Source organism: Pseudonaja textilis, chromosome 1, assembly GCF_049901715.1.
Source record: "Pseudonaja textilis isolate UNSWEBS1 chromosome 1, rPseTex1.2, whole genome shotgun sequence".
NCBI classification, from domain to species: Eukaryota; Metazoa; Chordata; class Lepidosauria; order Squamata; family Elapidae; genus Pseudonaja; species Pseudonaja textilis.
The window spans coordinates 326,228,999-326,255,747 of NC_141990.1; the positions used below are offsets into that span (position 1 = coordinate 326,228,999).

Below are 26,749 nucleotides of genomic sequence, written 5' to 3' on the forward strand. Positions count from 1 at the left end.
TTTCTTTTTTCACTGGTTCTTCTTCTCTTTGGACTGGGAAACGGAGCTACAGAAAAAGGCAGGTTTGTAGAGACAACGGTAAGCTAAGATTTGTGGGCCCACCGCATAGGCCATGTTGCATAGGACCACAAACCACCAATCTCTTTCTGGGATGCGGTACGGAAAAGGAGTGCGATGGTGAATGGAGGCAGCAACGTGAGAAAACTGAGCCTGAAAAATGGAAGAGACAGAAAGGATTTTGAACAGTGGAAGATCCCTTCCAACTCTGTTATTCTGATTTTATTTTCAAAGTGGAAAATATACATTTAGGAATTGTCTGGTCTGGTTGTGTGGTTTTTTGTTTTTGTTTTGTAAAAGTAAATAATGTACGTAATTTTTTTTGTATAGTGTTCTAATTTCCAGCTTTATTTATTGCATTTGTGCCTTCTTCCTTTCCACTCATGTCTGGCACAGAGAGGCAACATAATACAGATATTTTTTTTTTGTATGTTGCAACACACTGATGCTTAGGAGCACAACCATGCCTTAGCAAAGCCTCTTCTAAAAGGAATCACAATATCCTTTTATATAAAGCAGTGTTTCTCAACTTCAGCAACCTTAAGATATCTGGACTTCAATTCCCAGAATTCCCCAGCCAGCACATTGTCTGGGGAATTCTGGGAGTTGAAGTCCACACTTCTTAAGGTTGCAGTAGTTGAGAAACACTGATGCAGAGTCACATCAGAAAGGATTCTTTTTATTTCAGGCAGTCTCATTCAGGCGTGTGTGCCAATTGGCAAATGCTTCAATAATTCCAGGAATAATTTTGGAAATTCTGCTGGGTAAACTGAAGTTAGAGGAGTGGAACACAGCAAAATGCAAATGTAGAGGACCAGAAAGAAATGCCACAGGGGGAATGATACATTTTTCTACATCTTCTGGGTGCCCTACTCAAAATTATTGACTCAGAAAGTACCCCTGAGGTCATCTAACCAACCTCCATGGAAGAGTGTATTCCAGTGGTTGGCAAAAACTAAAAACAAATGACGTTACTGAGATTTCAACAGTCTCAGCCTCTGAATCTTGCCTGAAACGCTGAGATTTTATGAAGTCTAGTGCAGTTTTGCCAAAATCTCTCCAAAGTTTATTTCCTTCTTGAAGTCTCACAAAATACAGGTAGGCCTCAACTTACAACTAGAACTAGGAGGAGAATTTCCAGAGCCAAACAAGATGATTGGTAACTGAGTCACATCAGAGTTTATAACTTTTTTTTGTGATGGTTGTTAAGAAAATCACTGCAGCTGTTAAGTGAAACATACCGTGGTTAAGGAAATTCAGTTTCCCCCATTGACTTTGCTTGTTGGAAGCTGGCGGGGAAAGTCTCAAGTGGCATTTAATGTGACCATGAGACATTGCAGCCGTCATGCTTAGCAACAGAAATTCTGGTCGCAATTATGGTGATAAGTTGAGGATTGCCTATAAGGATTCTTTCCAATAAAGTTTTGCCGTATGACATTTGTAAAAATTTAAAGTGTCCAGTTTCTGCACTATTCTAACTACTGAACCGTGGTGGCGTGGTAGTGAGAGTGCAGTATGGCAAGGCTAACTCTGCCCGCTGCCAGGAGTTCGAGCCTGACAAACTCAAGGTTGACCCAGCCTTCCATCCTTTCGAGGCCGGTAAAATGAGGAGCCAGATTGTTGGGGGCAATAGGCTGACTCTGTAAAACCACTCAGAGAAGGCTGCAAAGCCCTGCGAAGCAGAATAAACAGTATGTCTAAGTCTGTGATGGCAAACCTATGGCACACGTGCCACAGGTGGCATGCAAAGCCATTTGTGCGGGCACACGAGCCCCAGCCAAACTTACCTGCACTGCACATGAGCACGCCTCCCAGCTGATTTTTGGCCGTTTGAGGCCTCTTTCACCCTCCCGAAGACTTGAGGGAAGCCTCTGTAGCCTTTGGAGGCTGAAAAAAAGATCTGTTTCATCTCTTCCTGTATTTCCAGAAATACCAGAAATGACAAAATGGGCCTGTTTTTTAGCCTCCAAAGGCTATAGAAGCTTCCCTCAAGCCTCCGGGAGAGTGAAAACAACCTCAAACAGGCCGAAAATCAGCTGGGAGGTGCACGCATGCTCAGTGCAGGGGGGCGGGGGTGTTGTACACACATGTGGGGGGGGGGAAGGCACATTGCATTGTGGATGCCGGCACGTGCGCACTTTTGGCACACCACAACCAAAAGGTTCGCCATCACTGGTCTAAGTGCTATTCTTTGGTGTTGCAAGTCAAAGAATATGAGAGTTCTGAATGTTAGGATCTCTCCTGACATGGAACTGGGCAGAATTCTCAAGCTCTGCTACATACCTGTCCAATAGCACCAGCAAAAACCAAGGCCCAGTCTCCCATCCACGTGCATCCAGGAACGAGCAACGCATAGATGGAGATGCAGAAATATGGCAGGGCATAAAACAGATACACCAACATCTGCAAACAAGCCCCCACCCCCAACAGAATATTAGATTCCAACACAGATCAAGAATAGAAGATCTCTTGAATGACAATGTCTGTAGAGATTATCAATCATCCACATCATGGTTGTCATGGTGTTTTTCCAAAAGGCAACTTGATTTTTTGAAAATGTTTCACTTCTCATCCAGGAAGCCTTCTTTAGTTCTAAGACCTGAAGAAGCTTCTTAGATGAGACGCCAAATGTTTTCAAGCAAAAACAAAAAAACAAAAAACCAAGTACTTCTGGGATTTGAATGACAACCAAATCTGGATTCAGAGGCAACCACATTAATCCAGATTTTATGAATGTGCTCTGAAAAGCCCTGCTGTAACAGGTGCTGTCATCATAATGAAAGGAAGAAGAAGAAGCAGTCAAGAGCTCAAGATGCAAAAATCAGAAAGGCAACAGATTGGAGAGAAGTTGGCGAAGATATTCAGCAGGGAATTTTCCCTTCCCAGACAATTTGGATGCACCTGAATCTTGGGGTAGGCCACTGGATCTCTCAGGTACGGCTCTTGCAGGTAAATGTAATCAAAGCAGGAATTAGCTGGGCAGTCCAGAACAACCTGTAATTGCACAGAGACACAAAAACATGCACACACTGCTTGTAAATCTATTTCCTTTACCCCTCCCAAAATCACGAACGACTCTTAATACTCCATGCTTCTAAAATGGGAGGATTACCACTCTTGGCATCCTATTTTACACTGTATGCATCATCTGTATCAAAAGAGACTTCCCAAAATGCCTCATTTGGTTTCGCTACTTTTAATGGACAGAGATTCAAGCAGGAACGAATCATGGATTAGAGTACAGATAGTCTTCATTTCCTGACTGCCATTTCCTGGCTGCTTCATTTAGTGACCACTTGCAATTACAAAAGTGATGAAAAAAATAAGTTTATGACCCATCCTCGCATTTACAAGTCTGCAAAGCAAAGTTGAGGTAAAATTGTAAGCTCAGTCTTAGTTTTACTTAGTAATGCTTTGCTTAACAATCAAGTTGTTAAGCAAAGCAGCTGCTAAGTAAAACCATGCCTGGGCGTAGGATTGTATTTGCTCAGAATTGGAACAGCGATAAAATTCCCACGGAGAGAAAAGTGATTGAGAAAATATTTGAATGTGCAGAGATGAATGAATTAACATTAGTAATTAAAGAAAAAGAAGAAAATGAATACTATAAGATATGGGATATATTTTATCAATGGTTGGAAAATAAAACAAGTTAAAACTGAGCAGATGGATATATAGAGAAATAAGTGAATATTGATATAGAGGTGATAAATGTAAGGGATAACAATTTATAAAGGAAATGTAATTATTGTTATATTGGTTAGAAATATAACAATTACAACTGTTAGCACAAGATATATGTACCCAGTCGACACACTGTTTAAAGGAAAGATGGATTTATTGTAAATATAAAATAAAAAAAAAACATTTGAGGAAAAAAAACAATCAAGTTGTTGGTTCCAGGTGTGATTAGAATATAGTATTGCAGACTGCCAGAAATTCGATCCTGACCGACTCAAAGTTGACTCAGCTTTCCATCCTCCCAGGGTGGGTAAAATGAGGGCCCAGATTGTTGGGGGCAAGAGGCTGACTCTGTAAACTGCTTAGAGAGGGCTGTAAAGCACTGTGAAACAGTATATAAGTCTAAGTACTACTGCTAAGTGCTATTGCTAAACTACCTTTAGTTACTTAACAACTGTCCTCGATGGAAGGCAAGTTGGTAATAATTGTTTTTTCTGGATGGGTTGTAAGTCATTTTTATTCCGTGTTGTGGTAACTTTAAATGGTCACTAAATAAATGGTTGTAAGTTGAGGACTACCTTATGCAAAACATCTAAGGTTTAAATAACCGGTCCAACTGGAAAAATTGTTCAAGGGCTGTTTTAAGGGCAAGCTGTCCCAAATTAAGGCATCAGGTCTCATTCTATGTGCAGAAAACAGTACCTTGAAAGGAAAAACAAGGATAGATAAGTGGATAGATAGGGGTGGCCCTGGGCATCAGCAGGCCTGGCAACAGTCTCCTGACCATGCAACTCATCAGGAGATCGTGACCCCTCTATTAAGGATGCTTACAAAATGCAGATCGGGACCGAAAATGAATCTGCTGATCTCAACATTTTGGACACACTGCAGTCTTGGCAGAATTTATTGCCACAAGACATCAGTACTCGCAGTCCAGCATTGATGGATTACCTGCTGTTCAATCAGGGATCGGGAAAGTCCACATTAATTGCATGAGTTGGATCAGGTCATCAACCTCTCCCGTGCACCAGTAGGAAATAAAAGTCTGTCCAGAAGAGTATTTCTGAATCTTAGCCACTTTAGGAGGCGTGGATTTCAACTCCTAGACTTCCCCAGCCAGCATGGCTAACTGGGGAATTCTGGGAGGTGAAATCCACACCTCTTAAAATGGCCACGGTTCAGAAACAGTGGTATAGACAGACCAGGGGTCTCCAACCTTAGCAACTTTAAGATTTGTGGACTTCAACTCCCAGAATTCCTCAGCCAGCAAAGTATAGACAGACAGCTAGACAGACAGAGAGAGACAATTATCTTTACCAGTCCACGGAAGAGTGTGTAGATCACAGCCAGAAGGAGAAATCCTACCAATCCCAAATCCATAGGGCGCTGGAGCAGATTCTTGTTTTGTTCCTCTGCAACCTTTCCCAAAACAAGAAAAGAAAAGCAGAAGGTAGGATTAAAGCGTCTTGTTCTCAAAATGGGGTAGGGGGTTGGGGTGGATTGAAAACGGGGACCTGACTAGACAAGATCATTCCTATCAACTTGTTTTGAAAGTGCAGCCAGATTGTGAGCTGGCAGGAAGCAATAACGCAATCATAGGGTTGCAGTCAGTGGTGGTATTCAAATTACTTTACTACTGGTTCTGTGGGCGTGGCTTGGCGGGCGTGGTGTGGTGTGGTGGGCATGGTGTGGTGTGGTGGGTGTGGTGGGTGTGGTGTGGTGTGGTGGGCATGGCAAGGGAAGGATATACTGTAAAATCCCCATTCTCTCCCCACCCGACTAACCTGCTTTCCAGCTCTGTTCTCCTGTGCAGGGCAACCAAAGAAGACCTAGCCAATCAGCTGGGACTTGGGAGGCAGAGAAGAGATGGGGGCAGGGCCAGTCAGAGGTGGGATTTGCTGGTTCTCCAGACTACTCAAAATTTCCGCTACCGGTTCTCCAGAACCTCTCAGAACTGGCTGAATACCTCCTCAGTGTTGTGATGTACAACAGACATGGTGGAATGAGTGGAAACTAATCATGGGGAGAAGCTAAGAAGCTTAGAACTAAGGAGAAACTTCCTGACAGAACAATTAATCAGTGGAACAACTTGCCTCCAGAAGTTGAAAATGCTCCAATACTGGAAGTTTTGAAGAAGAGATTGGATAACCATTTGTCTGAAGTGGTGTAGGGTATCCTGTCTAAGCAGAGGGTTGGACTAGAAGACCTCCAAGGTCCCTTCCAACTCTGTTATTCTATTCTATTCTATTTCTTTTAAGACTGTAAACTGACGCCCAACAAAGACTGACTAGTCCAATCTTGGGAGCTTTATAAACTTCAACTCCCAGAATTCACTAGCTATTAACGGAGGTAGTAATTTACCAGTCAAACTGATACAGTTGCTCATTTATCCAAGTCAGTGCTTCTCAACCTTGGCAGCTTTAAGATGTGTGGACTTCAATTCCCAGAATCCCTCAGCCAGCCCTGCTGTCCAGGGTTTAAAGCTGTCCAGGTTAAGAATCATTACTCTAGTTCAGGGGTCTTCAAACTTGACAGCTTTAAAACTTGTGGACTTCAACTCCCAGAATTCTTCCTCCAGTTGTGTTAGCTCAGGAATTCTGGGAGTTGAAGTCCACAAGTCTTAAACTTGTTAAGTTTGAAGACCCTTGCTCTAGTCTGATAAATTGTTTTCTGGATGGTTTGTCAAGAATCAACCAGACATTTACCATGTATTGTATAATTAAACAGATACTGTACTGTCTCCCTTCCGCCCCACCAAGAGTCTTTCCCCAAAGACTTTTATACTTCTGCTTTAAAAAAAAAACGCTGAACCCTCACTTTTATGCTGTTTTGGCTACGTAAGCAAGAATACTTGTCTCTGAGCATTGGAAATAGAAGGAATGAATTAAAAACCGCACTGAATGCTCCTGGAGAGGTGGATAGGAATAGCCAGGGACAAATCAATGGAAAGAATGATGATTTGGGTTTAATAATAAAAAGCACTATTATATACAAGTCAACCCAACACAGTAGCCAGATTAAAAATCCAATACCTTAGAGGTCAAAACTATGTTTATTGTAACTGCTGCCTTGAGTTATTAGAGGTGGGGATAAAGGTGGAATAAAAAGCCAGTTTGGTCTAGTTAAGCACCGGGCTAGAAATTGGAAGGCTGTGAGTTCTAGTTCTGCCCTAGAAGCCGGATGGGTGACTTTGGGCCAATGATCAAGAGACTGTGAGTTCTAGTCCCACCTTTGGATTGAAAGTCAGCTAGCTGACTTTGGGCCAATCACCAGGAGACTGTGAGTTCTAGTCCTGCCTTAGGCATGAAAACTGGCTGGATGACTTTGGGCCAATCATCTGGAGACTGTGAGCTAGGCCCTCCCTAGGCATGAAAGCCAGCTGTGGGAACCTTGGGCCAGTCACTCTCTCTCCGCCCTAGGAAAGAGGCAAATAACAAACCACTTCCCAAAACCTTACCAAGAAAACCATACTGACTCAAAGTCACCTCCAAGAAAACCACTTTAAAAAAAGGAAACTTAACTTATTATATAAAAAGCACCACAATATACAGGGAGTGATGGTTTATAGAACAGGGCTCTCCAAACTTGGCAACTTTAAGACTTGTGGACTTCAACTCCCAGAATTCTCCAGCCAGCATAGCTCTCATCCGCTATAGAACTAAGGTAATTCTCAATTTACAACTGCAATAGAAAACCAGAATTTCTGTTGCTAAGCAAGTGGGTTGTTAAGTGACTCACGCCCATTTTTAAGCCCCCCTTTTTGCCATAGTTGTTAAGCAAATACTGCAGTTGTTAAATGAATCATGCAGTTGTTAAGTGAATCAGGCTTCCTCCATTGACTGTGCTTGTCGGAAGCCAGCTGGGAAGGTCACACATGACCTCCTGCAACGTTACAATGGTTAAAATATATACAGGTAGTTCTCGACTTACAACAGTTCATTTAGCGACTCTTCGAAGTTACAATGGCACTGAAAATAAGTGACTTATAACCATTTTTCACACATATGACCATTGTGGCATCCCCATGGTCACGTGATTTACATCTGGATGCTTGACAAATGCTCCTGGAGAGGTGGATAGGAAAAGCCAGGGACAAATCAATGGAATGAATTGACTCATATTTATGACGGTTGATGTGTCCCTGGGTCGGGTGATCATTTTTGGGGACCTTTCTGACAAGCAAAAATAATGGGGAAGCCAGATTCACTTAACAACTGTTACTAACTTAACAACTTCAATGATTCACCTAACCAATGGGGTAACAAAAGTCGTAAAATGGGACAAAATCCACTTAACAAATTTCTCACTCATAAATTTTGGGCTCAATTGTGGTCGTAACTTGAGAACTACCTGTACTGGTTGCCAAGTGCCCCAGTTTTGATCATGTGCCTGTGGGGATACTGCAATGATGTGTGAGGACAAGTTGACATTTTTTTCCAGTGTCATTGTAACTTCCAACAGTCACTAAACAAATAGTTGTATGTTAAGGCTACCTTTATAGATATATTTTTCATACCTGATCAGCTGTTGGCAGAGGGCAGGTCCTGGGCTGGTCAAATAATCTTTTGGCTGCCCAGATGGGTATGATGAGATAAGGAAGATTGAACAGAAAGGCTGGCCGGATCTCAGAGCTGTATTTCCCTATAAGTAGTAAAGATCAGGATTTGAAAATTTTTGATATATTTTTAGAGAACAGTTTGGAGCTTTAAAATGGAGGTTAAAAAAGGTTTTTCCCTTGAAGTTTAAAGAATTTGAAAGAGTACAGTGAATTTTTGTTAATATAAATGATGATAAAGATTAATAAGAAATATATATTATTGTCCATGGGAGGGGGGGAGTAGAGATGTTAAATTGATTGCTTTATTTAAAGAAAAGAACTATCTAATTTTGTTTTATTTTGGAAACCACTTCTGGATTTTGAGATTGTGATGGAAAAATGACTTTGATTTTGCTGATTATATAGGTTCATTGTTACAGAAATGACTATTGTGTAAAAGTAAAAAGTTGAGACTGTAAAGTTATTATCTTCCACTATGATAAAAAGAATCAAAGTCAATGCCCTTTTTTCTCCCCCACACCCCACATTTTCCCCTTTTCTCCTCCCTTAATTTTCCTTTATTTTCATTTTCCTTTCATTTTCATTTCCTGACTCAATAGTAGTAACCACAGTTACAGTAGTAACTGTAACTTCTAGTAGACCAGGGGTCTTCAAACTTGGCAGCTGTAAGACTTGTGGACTTCAACTCCAAGAATTCCTCCTCCAGTCAGGTTAGCTCAGGAATTCTGGGAGTTGAAGTCCACAAATCTTGCCAAGTTTGAAGACCCTTGTAGTAGACAAATCACTTAAATATGAGCCAGGAATGTGCTGCAGCTGCCAAAAAAAAAGCCAATACAATCCTAGGCTGCATTAACAGAGGGACAGAATCATTCAATCAATATGAAGTGTTAGTACTGCTTTATAAAGCCTTGATAAGACCATACATGGAATATTATATCCAGTTTTGGTCACCATGATATTAAAAAAGAAGTTGAGACTCTAGAAAGAGTACAGAGAAGAGCAATGAAGATGATTAGGTAGACTGGAGGCTAAAACACGTGAAGAACAATTGCAGGAATCGGGAATATCTAGTTTCATGAAAAGAAGGACTGGGGGAGACATGATAGCAGTCTTCCAATATCTCAGGGGGTGTCACAAAGAAGTGGGAGTCAAGCTATTCTCCAAAGCACCTGAGGGCAGGACAAGAAGCAATGGGTAGAAACTATCCAAGGAGAGATCCTACCTAGAACTAAGAAGAAATTTCCGGATAGTTAGAACAATTAATCAGTGGAACAACTTGCCTCCAGAAGTTGTAAATGCTCCAACACTGGAAGTTTTTAAGAAGATGTTAGACAACCATTTGTCTGAAATGGTATAGGGTTTCCTGCCTAAACAGTGGGTTGGACTAGAAGACCTCCAAGGTCCCTTCCAACTCCATTATTCCATTATTTACATTTTGTATTCTGATAAATTAATACAAATTTTGAAAATGGATTCTGCTATTTTTGAAAACAAAAATTCCAATAATAGCCAGTCCATTCTATTCTTTTAGGACTTTCCCAAAATCTTTTATTCTAAGGAGCGGACTTCTTCATAACGGAAATGGGGGAGGGATTTTGTCAAGACCAGGAAAAAAAAAAAACAGGACTCACCAATCACATTTCCCAGCAGAAAGACCACAAGTGCCATAGTGAAGGATCCTGTCCAATAGAGGCCGACGTTCCGATAACTCTTTCTAGAAGGCAGAATGTTCTGGTAACTCTTTTTTTTTTTTTTTAATAAGCAGCTATCCTGGAAAGCATTACAGGTAGTCCTCAACTTATGACCATCATTGAGGCCAGAACTACGGTTGTGGTCATTAAGCAGGTCCCCATGTGACTACACCCAATTTTATAACTTTGTGGTCATAGTCCCCTCTGGCAATCTTCTGACAAGCAAAGTCAGCGGGGAAGCTAGATTCACTTAACAGCCGTCTTACTAATTTAACAAGTGCAGTGATTCACTTAACAACAGAGGGTAGGAGGCTCATAAAATGGGGCAAGATTTGCTTAACAACTGTCTCGCTTAGCAGCGGAAATTTTGGGCTCAATTGTGGTTGTAAGTTGAGGACTATCTATACCTCCCCATCCTTTTATACTTCAGTGTGTCAAGGAGGCGTTTGCCTGGGCCACCTCACAATATTACTGTCAGGGTTCCGACGATTGCCCTAATTAAATCATGAGCCTCGAGCCAAGCTTCAAAAGAAATCCAAAAGATTTATTAGGAGCAACATGTTCGGAACTAACCCATCTGAAGTTGAAGAAGAAACTACGCTTTCCTTAGTGATATGCCCCAGCTCAGCACAGCCTCTATTCTTGTAATTTACATTTGAACATGATTTATCCTATCCTCAATTACCCAAAAAATTAAAACAACCCTAGTTAATAAAACACCAACAAAAACATCACAACAAAAACCCAAAACCCCGACTCCCCAAACACCATGAACATAAGTATGTTTGAACAATTCGCAAGCCCAGAATTCCTTCATATCCCCACCATTCTCCTGTCTATTCAGATCATAATTCAGATTCTCCAAAGAAACACGTTCACAGGCTGGGTGTCATCAATCACACTCTCCAATGAAGGATTTTCTGTGGCAGAAGACCCAGTAGCCTAGGTTACAATCTCCACAAGATAAGCGTGGAATGTGCTTCTGGCGTTCATCTGCCGCACTGCTCCCTCCTTCCCCCCCCTTCTTCTTATGGCAACTCAGAAACAGGCATAGGAATGATTTACGAGTTGACATTTACTTTGTTTCTCCGGACTTAAAATATGTTTCATCCCCCTTTGCCCAGGTTATAGTTCTTGCATGTTTTCATCAAGGTCACCTGTTGTGGTTCACCAGCAGCCTGTGCAGCCGGCAGCGGAATCAGACAGTGGGGAAGAAAGGGGACCAGTCTGGGACTCTGGGGAGGACTCGGACAAGGGTCCTGAGTCTGATACAGAGATGGGGCCAGGACCATCTAGGAGTGGGGTGCTGACTCCGGAGCCTCCAGAGTCTGGCAGCAGCGAGGCAGAGGAACAAGGGGAGCCTGTTCCCAGTGCGTGCATGCGCAGAGCTGCCAGAAGGCAAGAGCAGTTAAGACAAAAGTAGCAACTCGGGAGTAAGGCTTGGAGGTGATTGCCTCTCCCCTAAGGTATAAAGGAGGTGCAAAGGGACAGGAACCTTTGCAGGAAGCAACATCAATCGCGCTGTTCAGATTAAACCTTGAAGCTCTGTGTGGACTTTGTACTTCAGTTGGTTTTTTATAGTTACTCTGGCACTTTAGTTGTTGGCAGCAATTCAAAGGAGATAAAGGTGGGTGCTTATCTTGAGGGACTGTTTGGGACTCATTACAGGCTGGGAATGAACATAATTCCCAGCGTTGAAATAAAACAAGAGTTGTTTGGACTAAGTGTGTGCTTAATTACGGTCTCAGGAAGCCTTAGTCAGAACATCACCTCCCTTTGTCTCCACAGCTACCATACCCTATAAAAATACGGTAGAGTCCCAGGAGTTTTTGAGGTCTACTTCTTGACCTGGTCTGTCTCAAATGGCTGAGACTTGGCCTCACCTTTGAACAATGGCTGCAACCATGAGGAGATACATGGCGAAGTTCACCACAGCATGCCAGTAGGAGATCATGATGCCATATGCTGTGCCCAGATAAGGCTCACCCTGCAACCCAGAGGGAAAAAACAGGAACGCCATCAGAAAAAAACTCATCTTTGAACTCGCTCCTCTCCCAGATGCCTTCACAGAACAAGTCAACCAGCTGAACGCAACAAGCTCGTTCTCTGTAGCTCCAAAAGGCAGGACTGGAGAGTGCATCAAAACGAAACTGAGCTAAATTTTGGAAGACAATAGGACAAGCTTCCTTGAGAGATGGCAGGGACTCCTCCATTGGAAGTCACAAACCTGAGGTCAAACCAAAGGATGCAAGATTCCTGAGCAGAACTCTGGATCCCTGAGTAGCCTTTCAACTCGATTGGAGCTCACAGGACACTTCAACCATGCCAGTTAAAAACTCAGCGAGTGAATTTTCACCATGATATTGTACAGGTGGTCCTTGACTTATGATCACAACTGAGCCCCACATTTTTGTTACTAAGCAGGGAAATTGACTGAGTCAAGCCCCATTTTATGATTTTTTTTTAAAAAAAAAACCAGTCTGGGATTTCCAGGTGGTTCCCCCATCCAAAAACTAACCACCTTTAGCCCTGCTTAGCTTTTCGAATTTTGAGATCAGCTAGTTGGTGCCCTGTAGACGGGTAAAGCAGCTGAATTGCACCACTTTGAATGGCATCCAGAACCAGCCAGTTAACAGTCAAGGAGCACAAGGGGTAAGGTTAGGATGAGGGTATAGATTGCTCTCAGTGGGGCTGGGTTTCTTGTTTCTTGTCCAATAGTTCAGAAACAATTTCAAAAAGTTAACAAGATCTAATGGGGAAAGAGATCCTTAGGAAATTCCAGAGCTGTGTCATAGATCGGGGGATTTAAAAAATATTGGAAAGAAAGCATGGTGGCGGAAAATCAGTTGATTTTTTTTTTTTATCACATTACCGATCTGGGGAAGATCAAGGAAACTATCCTAACTCCCCACCCTATCAATCCCGAGACTGCATCTCCCAAACGACTAATTATCCCCTAAAAGTGATCAAAAAAGGCAATGCACAATCAAAGCTTGCCTTTTTTCTTTCTTTTTTCTTTACGTACATCACTGCTTCTCGAGGCAGGCTATAGAGACACAGCATTTAATGGGAGGTTTCCCCTACTTGCAAAAGCCCAGGCTGGGTCCCTGCAGACCAACCTCTCTGATGTAGAAATCGGCAAAGCTGCTGGTGAAGCCGTCTTTCTCCAAAGCGATCACAGCATCGGTTCCAGCGATGAAACAAAGGACCATGAACACTGGTGGAACAGAGAGAGCCAGTAAACGGGCATTATGCTTGTACTGGTATGTGTGTTTTCGCAGGCTTTGAACTCTTGAAGCGAGACCGTTACATTTCTTAAACGAATTCATTAATTGTCATTTTATAATCAATCGCTCTTCTAAACTCTGCAAGCTTAAGGCAGTGCTCCTCCCAACCTTTTGGGCACCAGGGACCGGTTCCGTGGAGAGAGGTTTTTTCCGCGGACTGGAGGGGAGCGTGGTTTTATGTGGTGCCGGCATCCTGCGGATGGACCTTCAACTTGTTGGCACGGGCCAGTTTCTGACGGGAGTTGGAGATCCCAGCCTTAGGGGAACTAGCAATTCTTATAACCCACTGAAAATGATCTATAAAAAGAGGGCTGTTCATTTAGTCCCAGATTGATTGTTGGAGGCAATAGGCTGATTCTGTAAACCGTTTAGAGAGGGCTATAAAGCACTGTGAAGTGGTATATAATAAGTCTAAGTACTATTGCTAGTCTCCAGATCAGCGTTTCTCAATCTTGACAACTTTAAGAGATGTGGGCTTCAACTCCCAGAATTCCCTCAGCCAGCCAGGAACTGTCCTTATAATTAAAACAAATGTCAGGGTTCCAAGTAACACACCAACAGAATCAAAACTCCAATCAAAACTCCAAGTCAGGATAATAATAATAATAATAATAATAATAATAATAATAATAATAATAATAATAATAATAAAAACAACTACCAGCAGGTCCAACCATGTCAGAGAGGTCTAGGCCGAGGAGCAGAACTTAGTTCTAGTCCTCCCTTTGAGAGGGAAGCCAGCTGGGTGGCTTTGTATAGAACAGTGATGGCGAACCTTTTTGTTGTGGTGTGCTGAAAGCATGCACGCACAGGACGGCACCCACAATGCACGCATGCGCAACAACCCTGCCCCGCCCCCTTACCTGCGCTGTGCATGTGCACACCTCCCAGCTGATTTTCAGCCCATTTGAGGCCGTTTTTGCCCTTTCGGGAAGCCTCTGCAGCCTCGGGAGGCCGAAAAACGGAAATACCAGAAATGTCCATTTTCAGCCTCTGGAGGGCCTCTGGAGCCCAGGGGAGGCCATTTTCGCCCTCCCGGAGGCTCTAGGGAAGCCCCGGGAGCCTCGGGAGGCTGAAAACCGGCCCGTTTTAGCATTTCCGGTATTTCTGGAAGGCCAGTTTTTCAGCCTCCCGAGGCTGCAGAGGCTTCCCTCGAGTCTCCAGGAGGGTGAAAATGGCCTCAAATGGGCCAAAAATCAGCTGGGAGGCGCGCACATGCACAGTGCAGGTAAGCTTGGCTGGGACTCTCGCGTGCACACAAATGGCTCTGCGTGCCACCTGTGGTCCCCATGCCATAGGTTTGCCATCATTAAGTTTCTAATAAAAATTATTAGCTCTCTTTCCTTGTTCAACTCTGACTAACATTTCCCCAGTGGGCGAATACAGGTAGTCCCCTGAGTTATGACTACAATTGAGCCCAACATTTCTGTTGCTAAGCAAGAAAGCTGCTAAGTGGATTTTTGCCCATTTTATGACTTTTCCGTTGTTAATGGAATCTGCCTTCTCCAATGACTTTGCTTGCCAGAAAGTCACAAAAACATCGCATGACCCTGTCATAAATACAAAGCAGTTGTCAAGTGCCCAAATTTTGATCCTATTACCATAGGGATATTGCAAAGATTATTAAGTGTGAAAAACAACCATAAATCACTTTTTCAGTGCTGTTGTAATGGTCACTAAATGAACGGTTGTAAGTCAAGGACTACCTGTATAGGAATGTAGAAAAAAGCTGTCTCCACAGTTCAGAAACCTCCTTTTCATTTATCCACCCTGCAATCATTTGCAGTTATTTGGCAGATACATATTTGCTTATCTGCTGTAATCGCAATCTGTTCAGCTACCTTCAGGGGCCTTATTTATGCAAAAACCACTTCCAAACTGTTGTGATTTAACATAAAAATATTTCAACCACACTTTCCTGTTCAATGATCAAATCCAGTGTTTCTCGATCTTGACAGCTTGTCGATGTGTGAACTTTTAACTCCCAGCATTCCCCAGCCAGCACGCTTGGCTGGGGAATTATGGGAACTGAAGTCCCCATATTGGTCAAGCTGCCAATATTGAGCAATGGGGATCTAGTTGAGGTAATCAGGAAGTCAGCGATTATTTCCATTTGTCCCTCATGGTCAAAGGATCAACCAAGATGGGAGTGAGAGGCGAAGAAAAGCGACATGCGTGACGAACCAGACAAGTAAAATGGAAAATGAACATACCGTATAAAAGAGGATCATCGTAGGAACGGTTTGGGAGATAAATCAGAACAAACAAAGGCGACAGAATAATAATACTGAGGACTGCAATCATCGGAGGGCTGTAGGGAGGAAGGAACAAGCACAGAGTTCAAATGCTAAAGTCGTTAATTAAAAAGCCACCACTGGGTACACTGTTACGGGCTCCCTCCATATTCTCTACGAGATTCAGGCATCGGAATTTTAAACTAAATTTAAAGGGGACGGAATTCCCTGGGAACTGCTGTGGTGGCCTAAAGGGCGAAGCTCTCGCCTCACAATAAGGAGGCTGTGAGTTCGATCCTAGGTAGGGGCAGATATTTCTCTGGGCACAATGAGAAGATATCTGCTGGACGTAACTCTGCATTGGCGACAAGAAAGGCATCCGGCCAGTAATCACTCAGCTCCATTCAGTTGCCGAGACTCCACCCCACAAGGGATTAGGCGGCCATTAAAAGATGATGATGGAATTCCCTGGGACACAATACAAGCAGAGACGCTGACAGGGAGAGGGGTTAACAAAGTCACGCTGGCAATCACCCCAGGACTTCCATTCCCAGCATGGACCACTGTTCCCAGGACTTGGCTTACATTTAGAGGTGTCCATGAGGTGGGGAGGAGGTCAACTAAGTCTAGATGGAGACCACTCCTATGCGCTCAAAGCCCTGCCCCTTTTACATGACACACATGAAAAAAGAGGGGTGAACATACCTAATATTCCTTCCTCCTCCTGTTTTCCTCACAACAACAACCCTATGAGGTGGGTTGGGCTGAGAGTGACCAGCAGCCCAAAGTCAGCTAGATGGCTTTCATGCTTAAGGCAGGACTATAATTCACAGTCACCTGTTGATTGGCCAAAAGTCCCCCAGATGGCTTTCATGCCTACGACAAGACTAGAACTCACAGTCTCCTGGTGATTGACCCAAAGTCACCCAATGATTTCATGCCTAAGTCAGGACTAGAACTCACAGTCTCCTTATGAATAGCCCGAAGTCCCCCAACGACTTTTATACCTACAACAGGACTAGAACTCACCATCTCCTGATCTCTAGCGTGGTGCCTCAAACCACCAGACCAAAATACCTCACTTATTATCCTTATAACATTATTGCTTCTGTGTAATTTTTACTGGGGTGATTTGGACTCGGCCTCCGAGTAGGGAAAGATGGAGCCTTATAAACAAATATTTTATTATTTATGTCTTAAATTTCTATGTTATGAACCAAAGCAGCTCTGGGTGGCTTACAATACAGTGTAACTTTGCTCGTTTGTCATCATCGTTTGTAACTCCATTGCCCGTAATATATAGGTCCTACTACAGAGAGAGGCTGCAGAATGAAGCACTGATTTTAGCCATATGACAGTTCCGGTAAAAAAACAAACAAACCATCCCTTCATCAGTGTTCTGCTGAATTGCTTTGCAGATGGGATTGTGTGGTTGCTAAATGCCCACCTATTTATTCTTAATTGACTGGCATAAAAGTTCCGTACTTGCCCATTTACAGGACTCCAAAAACTGCAGTTTCCAACTAATTCTGATTATTATTATTATTTTTAAGAGTCCAAAAGCAAAGGAAGGTCTTTTCTGCCGGGACTCCTTTCTAACTGAAAAGGTGAGACAGCTCGACCTGCCATGGTTTATGCACAGAGCATAATATCCCCACTTCCCTGTCTTGACTGCCCCAAACCAGAGAGGAATCTCTCTTTGAATGCAAACTGCTCAGCCGGTTTATGCCATCAGCAGCCAATGCACCGAGCCCTGAGCAAGCGTTGCAGAAAAGAGCTGCTGCCTGGTGTCGAACTGCAATGCAGATCCAGGATTCATGCAGCGAGCCCGGCGGTTTAGAGAGGTCAGAAAAGGCCACTTAGCATCTGCAGAGCTGCACGGGGGTCTCCAGATCAATAGTTACAGCTGGAGAGGCAAAAGAGGACATGATAGAGGGAACACAGAGGGCTCCCTCCCACCCCCTGGTTGTAGTATTTGTTTTTAGATGGACTCCAAGCTGCCTTTAAGCAGGAAAATGCCAAGCGAGCCAGCTCAGCATTTAGCTAAGCATATGACGGTTTTTTCTTTGCCGGTTGAGTTTTGATTGTTCTCTACAAGCGTTAGAAAAAAAAGGCTTTTTTCACTGCTTCTAGCAAGTATGTTAAATGTGGCTCAAGGCTATGCTGGCTGCATTCTCCCCCTTTCTCTTTCTGCAATGGTCAGATCATTCCTTGAATACAAGCAGCTTTTGACTTATGCCCATAATCGAGACCAACATTTCCATTGCTAAGCAAGGCTTTAAGGAAAAGACGGACTAGGGGTGACATCATAGCATTGTTCCACTATCTCAGGGGCTGCCACAAAGAAGAGGGAGTCAAACTATTCTCCAAAGCACCTGAAGGCTGGACAAGAAGCAATGGGTGGAAACGAATCAAGGAGAGAGGCAGCCTAGAACTAAGGAGATATTCCTGATAGTTAGAGCAATTAATCAGTGGAACAATTTGCCTCCAGAAGCTGTGAATTCTCCAACACTGGAAGTTTTTAAGAAGAGATTGGACAACCATTTGTCTGAAGTGGTGTAGGGTTTCCTGCCTAGGCAGGGGGTTGGACTAGAAGACCTCCAAGGTCCCTTCCAACTCTGTTATTTTATTCTATGATCCAAGGCCGTTTTAACAAGGTCCCTTTCAACTATTTTATTCTGTTGTTCTGCTCCTTCTGTTCTATTCTATTCTATTCTAGTTTCTGTTTCTACTTCTATTATTTCCATTCCATATAAGTAATGCCCAATTTTATGACCCCTTTGTCACAGTTGTTAGGCAAATCACTGCGGAATTACTGTTAAACCAAACACACGGTTGTTAAGCAAATCTTCCCCCATTGACTCTGGGGAGCATTGTAATTGCAAACGCTCACTAACTAAACTGTTGTATGACTCCCTGTAATGGATTCAGGCACTAGACTAGATGTTCTCTAAGGGACCTTTGTAAGCCCTTATATCCTTACAGTATGTTTCTGTATCAGGGAAGAGAAGCAGTTTGGTGTAGTGGTTAAGGCACCGGGCTATAGAAATCAGGCGCCCTTGAGTTCCAGTCCCTCTCTCTCAGCCCTCGGAAGGAGGCAATGGCAAAAACCATTTCTGAAATCTTGCCAAAAAACACGACAAGGACCAGCCTAGGCAGTCGCCAGGAGGCCAACACTGAGTCAAATGTTAGGGAAAGGCTGTTTTGACCAGACGTTGAAGGATGAACATTTGAGGAATTTCTCCTTGCAAGGATCATTTGCACAGACTCTCTCCTGATAACCAGGTTTTAAAAATGACGGGTCCCTCACCATCCCCCGTGCTGTGTTAGATCCTCGTAGCTTTGGGACACGTTTCAAAAACGCTCTGCAAGAAATTAGCCTTCCTTCCATTCAGCTGCTGAGTCTGTACACAAGAGCGAGCTGCCTTTTAAAAGTCTTTATGTTCTTTTAAAAATAAGAAGACGGCGCACTATATTGCTTTATGCACTCTGCATATATTGCTCTACAGCCTAAGATATAATGAAAAGCTTAATAAATGCATTCATTTTATAACAGATATTATTTATCCTATGGATGTTTCATCTGTTAATTAACTTTGGGTTATGTTGAGTTCATTTTAATTACTGTAACACTTTTTTTTCCTTCATTGCACAATTACTATTTAATGGAGGCATCGTAGGAGGAGAGCTATGCTATTTATGATAGCCAACATTAAGCAAGAATCTTTACTGGTTAACACACTTTCTTAAAGCCATCAACTTTCACAAGCTGCAGCTCCCAAAAGCTTCTGTCTTTTAATAAAATATATCGATTTGAAAAGCTGCTACTCGATTCCTCTTGAACAAAGATAATCCTTGCTTAATAACCATCTCATTTAGCAACCGTTCCCAGTTACAATATTGATACTGAAGTGACTTTAGGGCCAGTCCTCACATTTACAACCTTCACGGGTCTGTAAACCAAAACTCAAGCAAGATCACAACTTGTTAACCTCCTAATCTTTGAATTTTTAACCTTATTTATTTTTACTTGTCGGTTTTAATGTGTTTTTAACTCTGGTAAAACTCTGCTTAAGCTATGCCTTTATTCATATATCTGATTTTATTGTACTGTTTGTAAACTGCCCAGAGTCACCTAGGTGAGATGGGCAGTGTAGAAATTTAATAAATAAACACAAGTGTAGTTTCACTTAGCGACCAATTCATTTAACAAAGTTACCAGTTTCAATTGTGGGCACTAAATGAGGACTACCTATAGATCTTGGTTGTGCAACCTTTTGGCTTGCCTGGGCCACATTGGGTGAAGAGGAATTGCCTTGGGTCACATACAAAATATATAATATAGTCATTATACATACATATATAACAAACTTCCTTTATTTTTTATTATTTTGTGGGGCCATGTTACTAGCATACAACCTTTGAGCCAGAGGTTGGACATACCTGCTGTAGATGCTTTTCTTTTATATTTCACTGTCTGGACAAATAAAAGTACAGGTAATCCTCAATTTACAACCACAACATTTCAGCCCAGCGTTTATGTTGCTAAGTGAGACATTTGTTAAGTGAGTTTTGCCCCATTTTACGATCTTTTCTGCTGCAGTTGTTAAGTGAATCACTGCAAGTTCTGTTAAGTTAGTCAAATGGTTGTAAAGTGAATTTTTACTTGAGACTTTCAAGAGGAGATTGGACTGCCGTTTGTTGGAAGTGGTGTAAGGTCTCCCGCTTGGGCAGGGGGTTGGACTAGATGACCTATAAGGTCCCTTCCAACTCTGGTTATCTGTTATCTGAATGTGGCTTCTCCCTTGAATTTGCTTGTCAAAAGTTTTCCCAGGGAAGATCATCACAATGATCCAGAGACTGTCCTAAATATAAACCAGTTGCCAAACGTCCGAATTTTGATCATGTGATCATAGGGATACTGCAAAGGTTGTAAGTGTTTTTAAAAAAATGGTCATGTCATTTTTTTTTCAGTGTTGCTGTAACTTTGAACGGTCACTAAATGAACTGTTTAAGTCAAGAACCACCTGGAATAGACAACGTTAGGCCTATACTACATAGGATATCAGCACCTCCACTCTGAGTTCAGAGAAAACAGTCTCTATAAACTTCCAGGACGCTGTGTCAGCCTGCAAATTGTGTCAGAATTGGATCCAAAGGGCGCCTAGTCATCGGCTCCAACCAATCTTTGCAATATCCAGACAGAGGTAAGCCGGCCATTCAAAAATTGGCAGCTTGGGGTCACCTAAGCTGCTCGCGTCAGCCCCAAATATTTAGCTGCCCGAAACAAAACTTTAAGATGGTGTTTTCTCCCCAGTTTGTGTACAAAGGCTGGGATGGGCTGGCAGATGATCCCTTCCCTGAAGAGAGGGAGGGAGATAAGTGTTCCTTCCTGAAACAAAAATAAAGCCTTGCCGATCATGACTATAGAAATGCTGATGGGTTGAGTGGCCTTATGAACTAGAAACTTGGAATGTTGGATTTTGGGCTACCGTGGACTATCAATAGAATAGAACAGAATTCTTTCTTGGCCAAGTGTGATTGGACACACAAGGAATTTGTCTTTAGTGCCTATGCTCTCAGTGTACATAAAGAAAAAATAAAATACATTCATCAAGAATCATAAGATACAACACTTAGTGATAGTCATAGGTTATTAAATATGCAATCAAAATCATACTGGGAAACAAATAAAACAATTGTAAAGATACAAGCAACACAGTTATAATCATAAGTGGGAAGAGATAGATACTAGGAAGGATGAAAAGAATAATAGTAATCCAATACATTCTTAGTAAATAATTTGACAGTGTTATGGGAATTTGTTTAGCAGAGTGTTGGATTTGTTTAGCAGAGTGATGGCGTTCAGTAAAAAACTGTCTTTGTGTCTAGTTGTTCTGGTGTGCGGTGCTCTATAGCGTCGTTTTGAGGGAAGGAGTTGAAACAGTTTATGTCTGGGATGTGAGGGGTCTGTAGATATTTCCACAGCCCTCTTTTTGACTCGTGCAGGATACAGGTCCTCGAATGAAGGCAGGTTGGTAGTAATTGTTTTTTCTGCAGTCCTAATTACCCTCTGAAGTCTGTGTCTGTCTTGTTGGGTTGCAGAACCAAACCAGCCAGTTACAGAGGTGCAGATGACAGACTCAATAATTCCTCTGTAGAACTGGATCAGCAGCTCCTTGAGAACCTTCACATTCAAGTGCAGCATATCTGATGCTGAAGACAAATGCTGGTTTTTCTCTTTCTAAAAGAAGTTGCAAACTTCTTTGTTGTTTTTTCTGCGGTTCTAATTATCCGTTGAAGTCTGTGTCTGTCGACTTGTCTTGTCTGTCAAGATTCATCTCTCCCAGAATGTTTCTTTCTATGGAAAATTCAAGGGGAATTCGAGGGGATAGAAAATTCAAGGGGAAGTGTGGAATTATATTTGTTGGGGGGGGGAATTCTGGGAGTTGAAGTCAACACATCTTCAAGTTGCAAATGCATTAATGCAAACTCAGGCATCCATCCAGAGTAGGATTTAATGCAGGGGTAGCATTTTAATACGGCCACTTCAAAAGTGCTTTTTCCCCCCTTTTGTTTTGTTTAAATTAAAGAAGGGGAGGCTATCATATGTTTTAAGGATTGCAGCGAGTGACTTCTTCACCTGCAAAGTTTTGAGTCCTAATTTTGCTCTTTAAAGCCTCCAACATTAAACTAACAAAAACATAGCAACATTTTGGCCACACCTACTGTGGGGCAGTCCAGACGGGCAAGAAAGGGTTGCATTTGGGTTATTTGATATACCTAGGCTGGTGGGATTTTTTTTTATCCCAAGGCTGGGTCCCATGCAAAATATATTCTGTGGGTAGAAATGAAAGCGTGACTCCTGGTGGTGAAGTGGTTAAAATGCAGTACTGCAGGCTGCCTGCAATTTGATTCTCAGGGGCTCAAGGTTGACTCAGCCTTCCATCCTTCAAAAGTTGGTAAAACGAGGACCCAGATTGTTGGAGGCAATATGCCAACTCTTTAAGCCACTTAGAAAGGGTTAGAAGAAGCACTGAAGCACTGTAAAATGGTATACAAGTCTAAGTGCTATTGCTATTTGGGAAGAGAGACAAATGCTAATAGAATAAAATAGAATAGAATAGAATAGAATAGAATAGAATAGAATAGAATAGAATAGAATAGAATAGGATGGGATGGGATGGGATAGGATAGGATGGGGATAGGATAGGATAGGATGGGATGGGATGGGATGGGATGGGATGGAACAGAATAACAGATAACAGATAATCAGAGTTGAAAGGGACCTTATTGGTCATCTAGTCCAACCCCCCGCCCAAGCGGGAGACCCTACACCATTTCTGACAAATTATAGAATAATACTAGATAGAATAATACTAGAAAAGAATAATACTAGAGAATAATAGAACAGAAATAATAGAGAATAATAGAATAGAGAATAATAGAATAGAGAATAATAGAATAGAATCTGGAAAGAACATTGGAGGTCGTCTAGTCCAACCCCTGCCTAGGCAGGAAACCCTACACCATTTCAGACACCATTTTATCCAACATCTTCTTAAAAACTTCCAGTGTTGGAGCATTCACAACTTCTGGAGGCAAGTAGTTCCATTGATCAATTGTTCTGTCAGGAAATTTCTCCTTTGAAATGCCTTCAGTGTCAAGCTCTAATTAATAGTATAAAATCCGAGCTATCGCTGCCCTGCATTCCTTTGGAATTGCTTTACACCAGCAACGGGCAAATTGCCACAGCATAGATTACCTGGCAGACCCCGGAATGTATTTTTAGGCACAATCATTAATGATTTCCCTATTTCCTGCCAAAGGAGACAGGCCAGGAGCCCTGGCAAGCCGGCTTGGCGAGAGGCAGGGAAACTAAAGATCAAATGGATCATCGTTGTCTACAGTGGCGTTTCGTTAATTACTACATAGTGTTCAACCTTCGACTCAAACCCTGACACTGAATCCTGGGATTTGATCCCTGGATTTGAGTTGGACTCTTGCTCTATGATCAAGGATGCTCTCTACAGCAAGGCCCTCCCTATTCCCCAGGGCATGCGGAGCCCATCACCAGATCGAAGTCCCTTAGGCCGTCTTGGAAAACAGCGGTTCCCTTAACATCTACTCAGTTTAACCCCTAGAGTGCCTGGAGTGGGGAAAGGGACAAGGTATGAGCCGTGGTGGCGCAGTGGTTAGAGAATGCAGTACTGCAGGCTACTTCTGGTGACTGCCAGCTGCCTGCAATTTGGCAGATCGAATCCCACCAGGCTCAAGGTTGACTCAGCCTTCCATCCTTCCGGGGTGGGTAAAATGAGGAGCCAGATTGTTGGGGCCAATAGGCTGACATTTGTAAACTGCTTAGAGAGGGCTATAAAAGCACTGTGAAATGGTATACAAGCAGGGGTGGGCTGCTGGGGGCTCGCAGGGGCCCTAGCTAAGACTCTGCGGCACTCGGAGAGCCCCCAATAACCTCAGAAAGACAAGCAGCAAAGGAAAGCTCTTAATAGGCTTAATTGAACCTCTGGGCATTCAGCCAAGAGCATTTCACACCTGGTAAAAGTGTTGCAAGCTAGATAAACAATCCACTCAGCACTTGTGAGGGAGAGCCATTGAGAAAATAAGATAACACAGCCTCCGAGGGGATTAATTCCCAAAAAATAAGAATCACGTAACTCACCAGAAACTCCACTAAGACTCCAAGATCCCTCTCACAGTCACTGCTATTAAGCCTGGTTTCATCCGGCCTTTCATTTAAGTATTAAATGCACAAAATAATAAATGCTATGGTTCTCTGGCAACAGGTGTGGACGGCTGAGGTCTCTGACAGCGAGGACTCGGATGAGGGGCTGCATGTGTTAGCATCTGTTGCTAAGTGAGACATTTGACAAGTGAATTTTCCCCCTTTTTACAACCTTTCTTGTCATGGTTGTTAAGTGAATCACTGTACTTGTTAAATTAGTAACACAGTTGTTAAGGGAATGTAGCTTCCCCATTGATTTTGCTTGTCAAAAGGTTGCAAAAGGGGATCCCGTGACCTGAGGAACCCAACCGTCATAAGTATGAGTCAGTTGCCAAGCATCTGAATTTTGCATCACATGACCATGGAGGACCATGCAATGGTTGTAAGTGTGAAAAATGGTTCATAAGTCACTTTTTTCAGTGATGGGGAGACTTTGAATGGTCACTAAATGAACTGTTGTAAGTCAAGGACTACCTGTATATATTGACTTCTCTTCTGTTTTAATAACTGCCATTTAATTTTTAAGTCTTGCAGACCCAGTGCTTTTTCCCTTTGTCCTATGATTTTTTCATGGGCAGATTTTGAGGCACAGCAAGTGACAAGCAGGTGCAGTTGGAGCAGTGGTGGGATTCAAAAAAAATTAATACCGGTTCTCTGGGCGTGGCTTGCTGGGCGTGGCAGGGGAAGGTTGCTGCAAAATCCCCATTCCCTCCCCAGCCCACTCACCTGCTTTCCAGCTCCGTTCTCCTGTGCAGGGCAACCAAAGAAAACCCAGCCAATCAGCTGGGACTCGGGAGGCGGCGAATAGATGGGCACAGGGCCAGTCAGAGGTGGGATTTGCCAGTTCTCCAAACTACTCAAAATTTCCACTACTGATTCTCCAGAACTGGTCAGAACCTGCTGAATACCACCTCTGAATTGGAGAACGTTACCAGATCAGGTGAGACACAAACCTGCAGATTTTAATAGAGGCTCAGCCTGCCAAAATTTAGGGGTTCCCCTCCCAAATTATGATTTTAAATAGGATCATCGCGATCACTTATACCTGCCAGGAGTAGAGAAGGCACTAGGGCAAATTGGCAGTCAAAATTGTAGCTATGTCAAACAGGGCCCCATCATTATGATAGCTGTTGTTATTATCCTTATGCAAAACAAATCTTTCCCTAATGGCATTAAATTTTAAACTATCTCATTTCAACCCTCCTACATTAAACCCCCTGCCTTTAAACGGTCTACTTTACATTACATTTTAAAGCACTGAAATTCACTAAAACAAAACAAGCGCTTTAAATCAAGGTAAAATTGGAATTAAAGCTATTGAAAAGCTACTAAAACAATCAAAACTCAGGAGGTGGGTTTTTTTTCAGGCTTATTTGAGGACCACCAGAAAACAGTCCAGCCCTACAAGGAGAGTGTGCCTTTACCGAAAAACCTACCAAAAACTAAGAAGCTGAAGAAGCTTCTTGGATGAGAAGCAAAATGTCTTCAAAGAAAAACCAGAAAGTTTAGTTGCCTCTTGTGGGGGGGAAAAAAAGGCACCTTTGGGACAACCTGGGACTAACATGGCCATAAATGGGCTCTACGCTACCAAAGACACTGATGGTTTCCATCTTTGCAATTTGGAATAGACTCTCTTGCTCCAGCAGGGGGTTGGACTAAATGACCTCCGGGGTCCCTTCCAACTCTGTTATTCTGTTATTCTATGTTCTCTCCCGTTGTTTATCCTGTGTGTTCCCTTCCCACAACTCGACCTGTGACAAGTCACCCCGGCCGTGCCAAACCTTCTTCCTGGTCCCCAGAAGTCGTGGGGAAAAGAGGTTTAAGAGGGTCAAGGGAGGAGGGGGAGGGAAACCAACAACCCCGGGGCAAATCCGTGTCCTTCGTGCTTCGTTCACACGACACACGTACCTGAGCAAAGCCGCGAGGGTGTTCAAGAGGTAGAATAACGGGAAGGCGGAAAGGTAAAGGCCGACGGCGGCCCAAAGCGCGTGCAGCCGCATGGCCAGCGGCGCGGAGAGCAAACCTGGAAGAAGAGGGTCGTGGGAAAGGGCGACGAGGGGCGATCGCTCCAGCAGGGAAGGGGCGATCGGCCAAGCGGCGGGTTCCTGGGCGTAACACAAACCTCCTCGCCTCTCATGCGATCCTCTCGCCCAAAAAGGGGGGGCGGGAAAGAGGACTTTCCGCCCCCTCCTTCCTCTATCCAAAGGTCGTGACTGTTGGCAGCTTTCTTGCTCAAGCGATCCCGGGGGAAAAGAGCGGCGCACCTCTTAAAAGTGCAAGACACACCTTTGTTGGTTCTCTCCCCCCCCCCGCGCTTCCCCCCCCAGCACCCCCCTTCGAGGATCGTGGATTTGGCCTTCCCTGCAAACCGGCCTGGAGAGAAAAAAAAGTGCTTTTTCCGCGCTGATTCCTAACCCGGGAGAGACGCTGAGTAACCAACCGCTGCAAATGGTATCTTGCCAATGGGGTCAATAACCATCCGATACGGACTTCATGCC

General features: G+C 43.2%; 1 protein-coding gene across 4 annotated transcripts; it reads right to left on the minus strand.

Annotated features, from left to right (window-relative positions):
- TM6SF2 (transmembrane 6 superfamily member 2) lies at nt 1-26,742 on the minus strand. 4 transcript variants are annotated; one of them, XM_087921026.1, is made up of 10 exons: nt 26,667-26,742; nt 15,488-15,585; nt 13,107-13,204; nt 11,871-11,974; nt 9,928-10,010; nt 8,255-8,379; nt 5,056-5,157; nt 2,959-3,051; nt 2,341-2,460; nt 1-210 (listed from the first exon to the last, which is right to left on the minus strand). In XM_087921026.1, exons 2-10 carry the CDS (start codon nt 15,576-15,578, stop codon nt 10-12), a joined length of 1,017 nt encoding a protein of 338 aa, XP_087777152.1. In that variant the 5' UTR covers nt 15,579-15,585; nt 26,667-26,742; the 3' UTR covers nt 1-9. The 4 variants fall into 4 exon arrangements, with proteins under 4 accessions (XP_087777152.1, XP_087777147.1, XP_087777162.1 ...); XM_087921021.1 differs by having other exon boundaries at nt 26,160-26,677; XM_087921036.1 differs by lacking the exon at nt 26,667-26,742 and adding an exon at nt 26,374-26,562.
- Between the last annotated feature and the right edge of the window lie 7 nt (nt 26,743-26,749).

Excerpts from the sequence above, each read along its gene's own strand:
- TM6SF2 (XM_087921021.1), bottom strand. The coding sequence starts at position 26,251 with ATGCGGCTGCACGCGCTTTGGGCCGCCGTCGGCCTTTACCTTTCCGCC. Across the intron at positions 11,975-13,106 it reads CCGATTTCTACATCAGAGAG|GGTGAGCCTTATCTGGGCAC; the intron begins GTTGGTCTGCAG and ends TCTGGGTTGCAG. Across the intron at positions 8,380-9,927 it reads TCTGCTGGGAAATGTGATTG|GGAAATACAGCTCTGAGATC; the intron begins GTGAGTCCTGTT and ends TACTACTTATAG.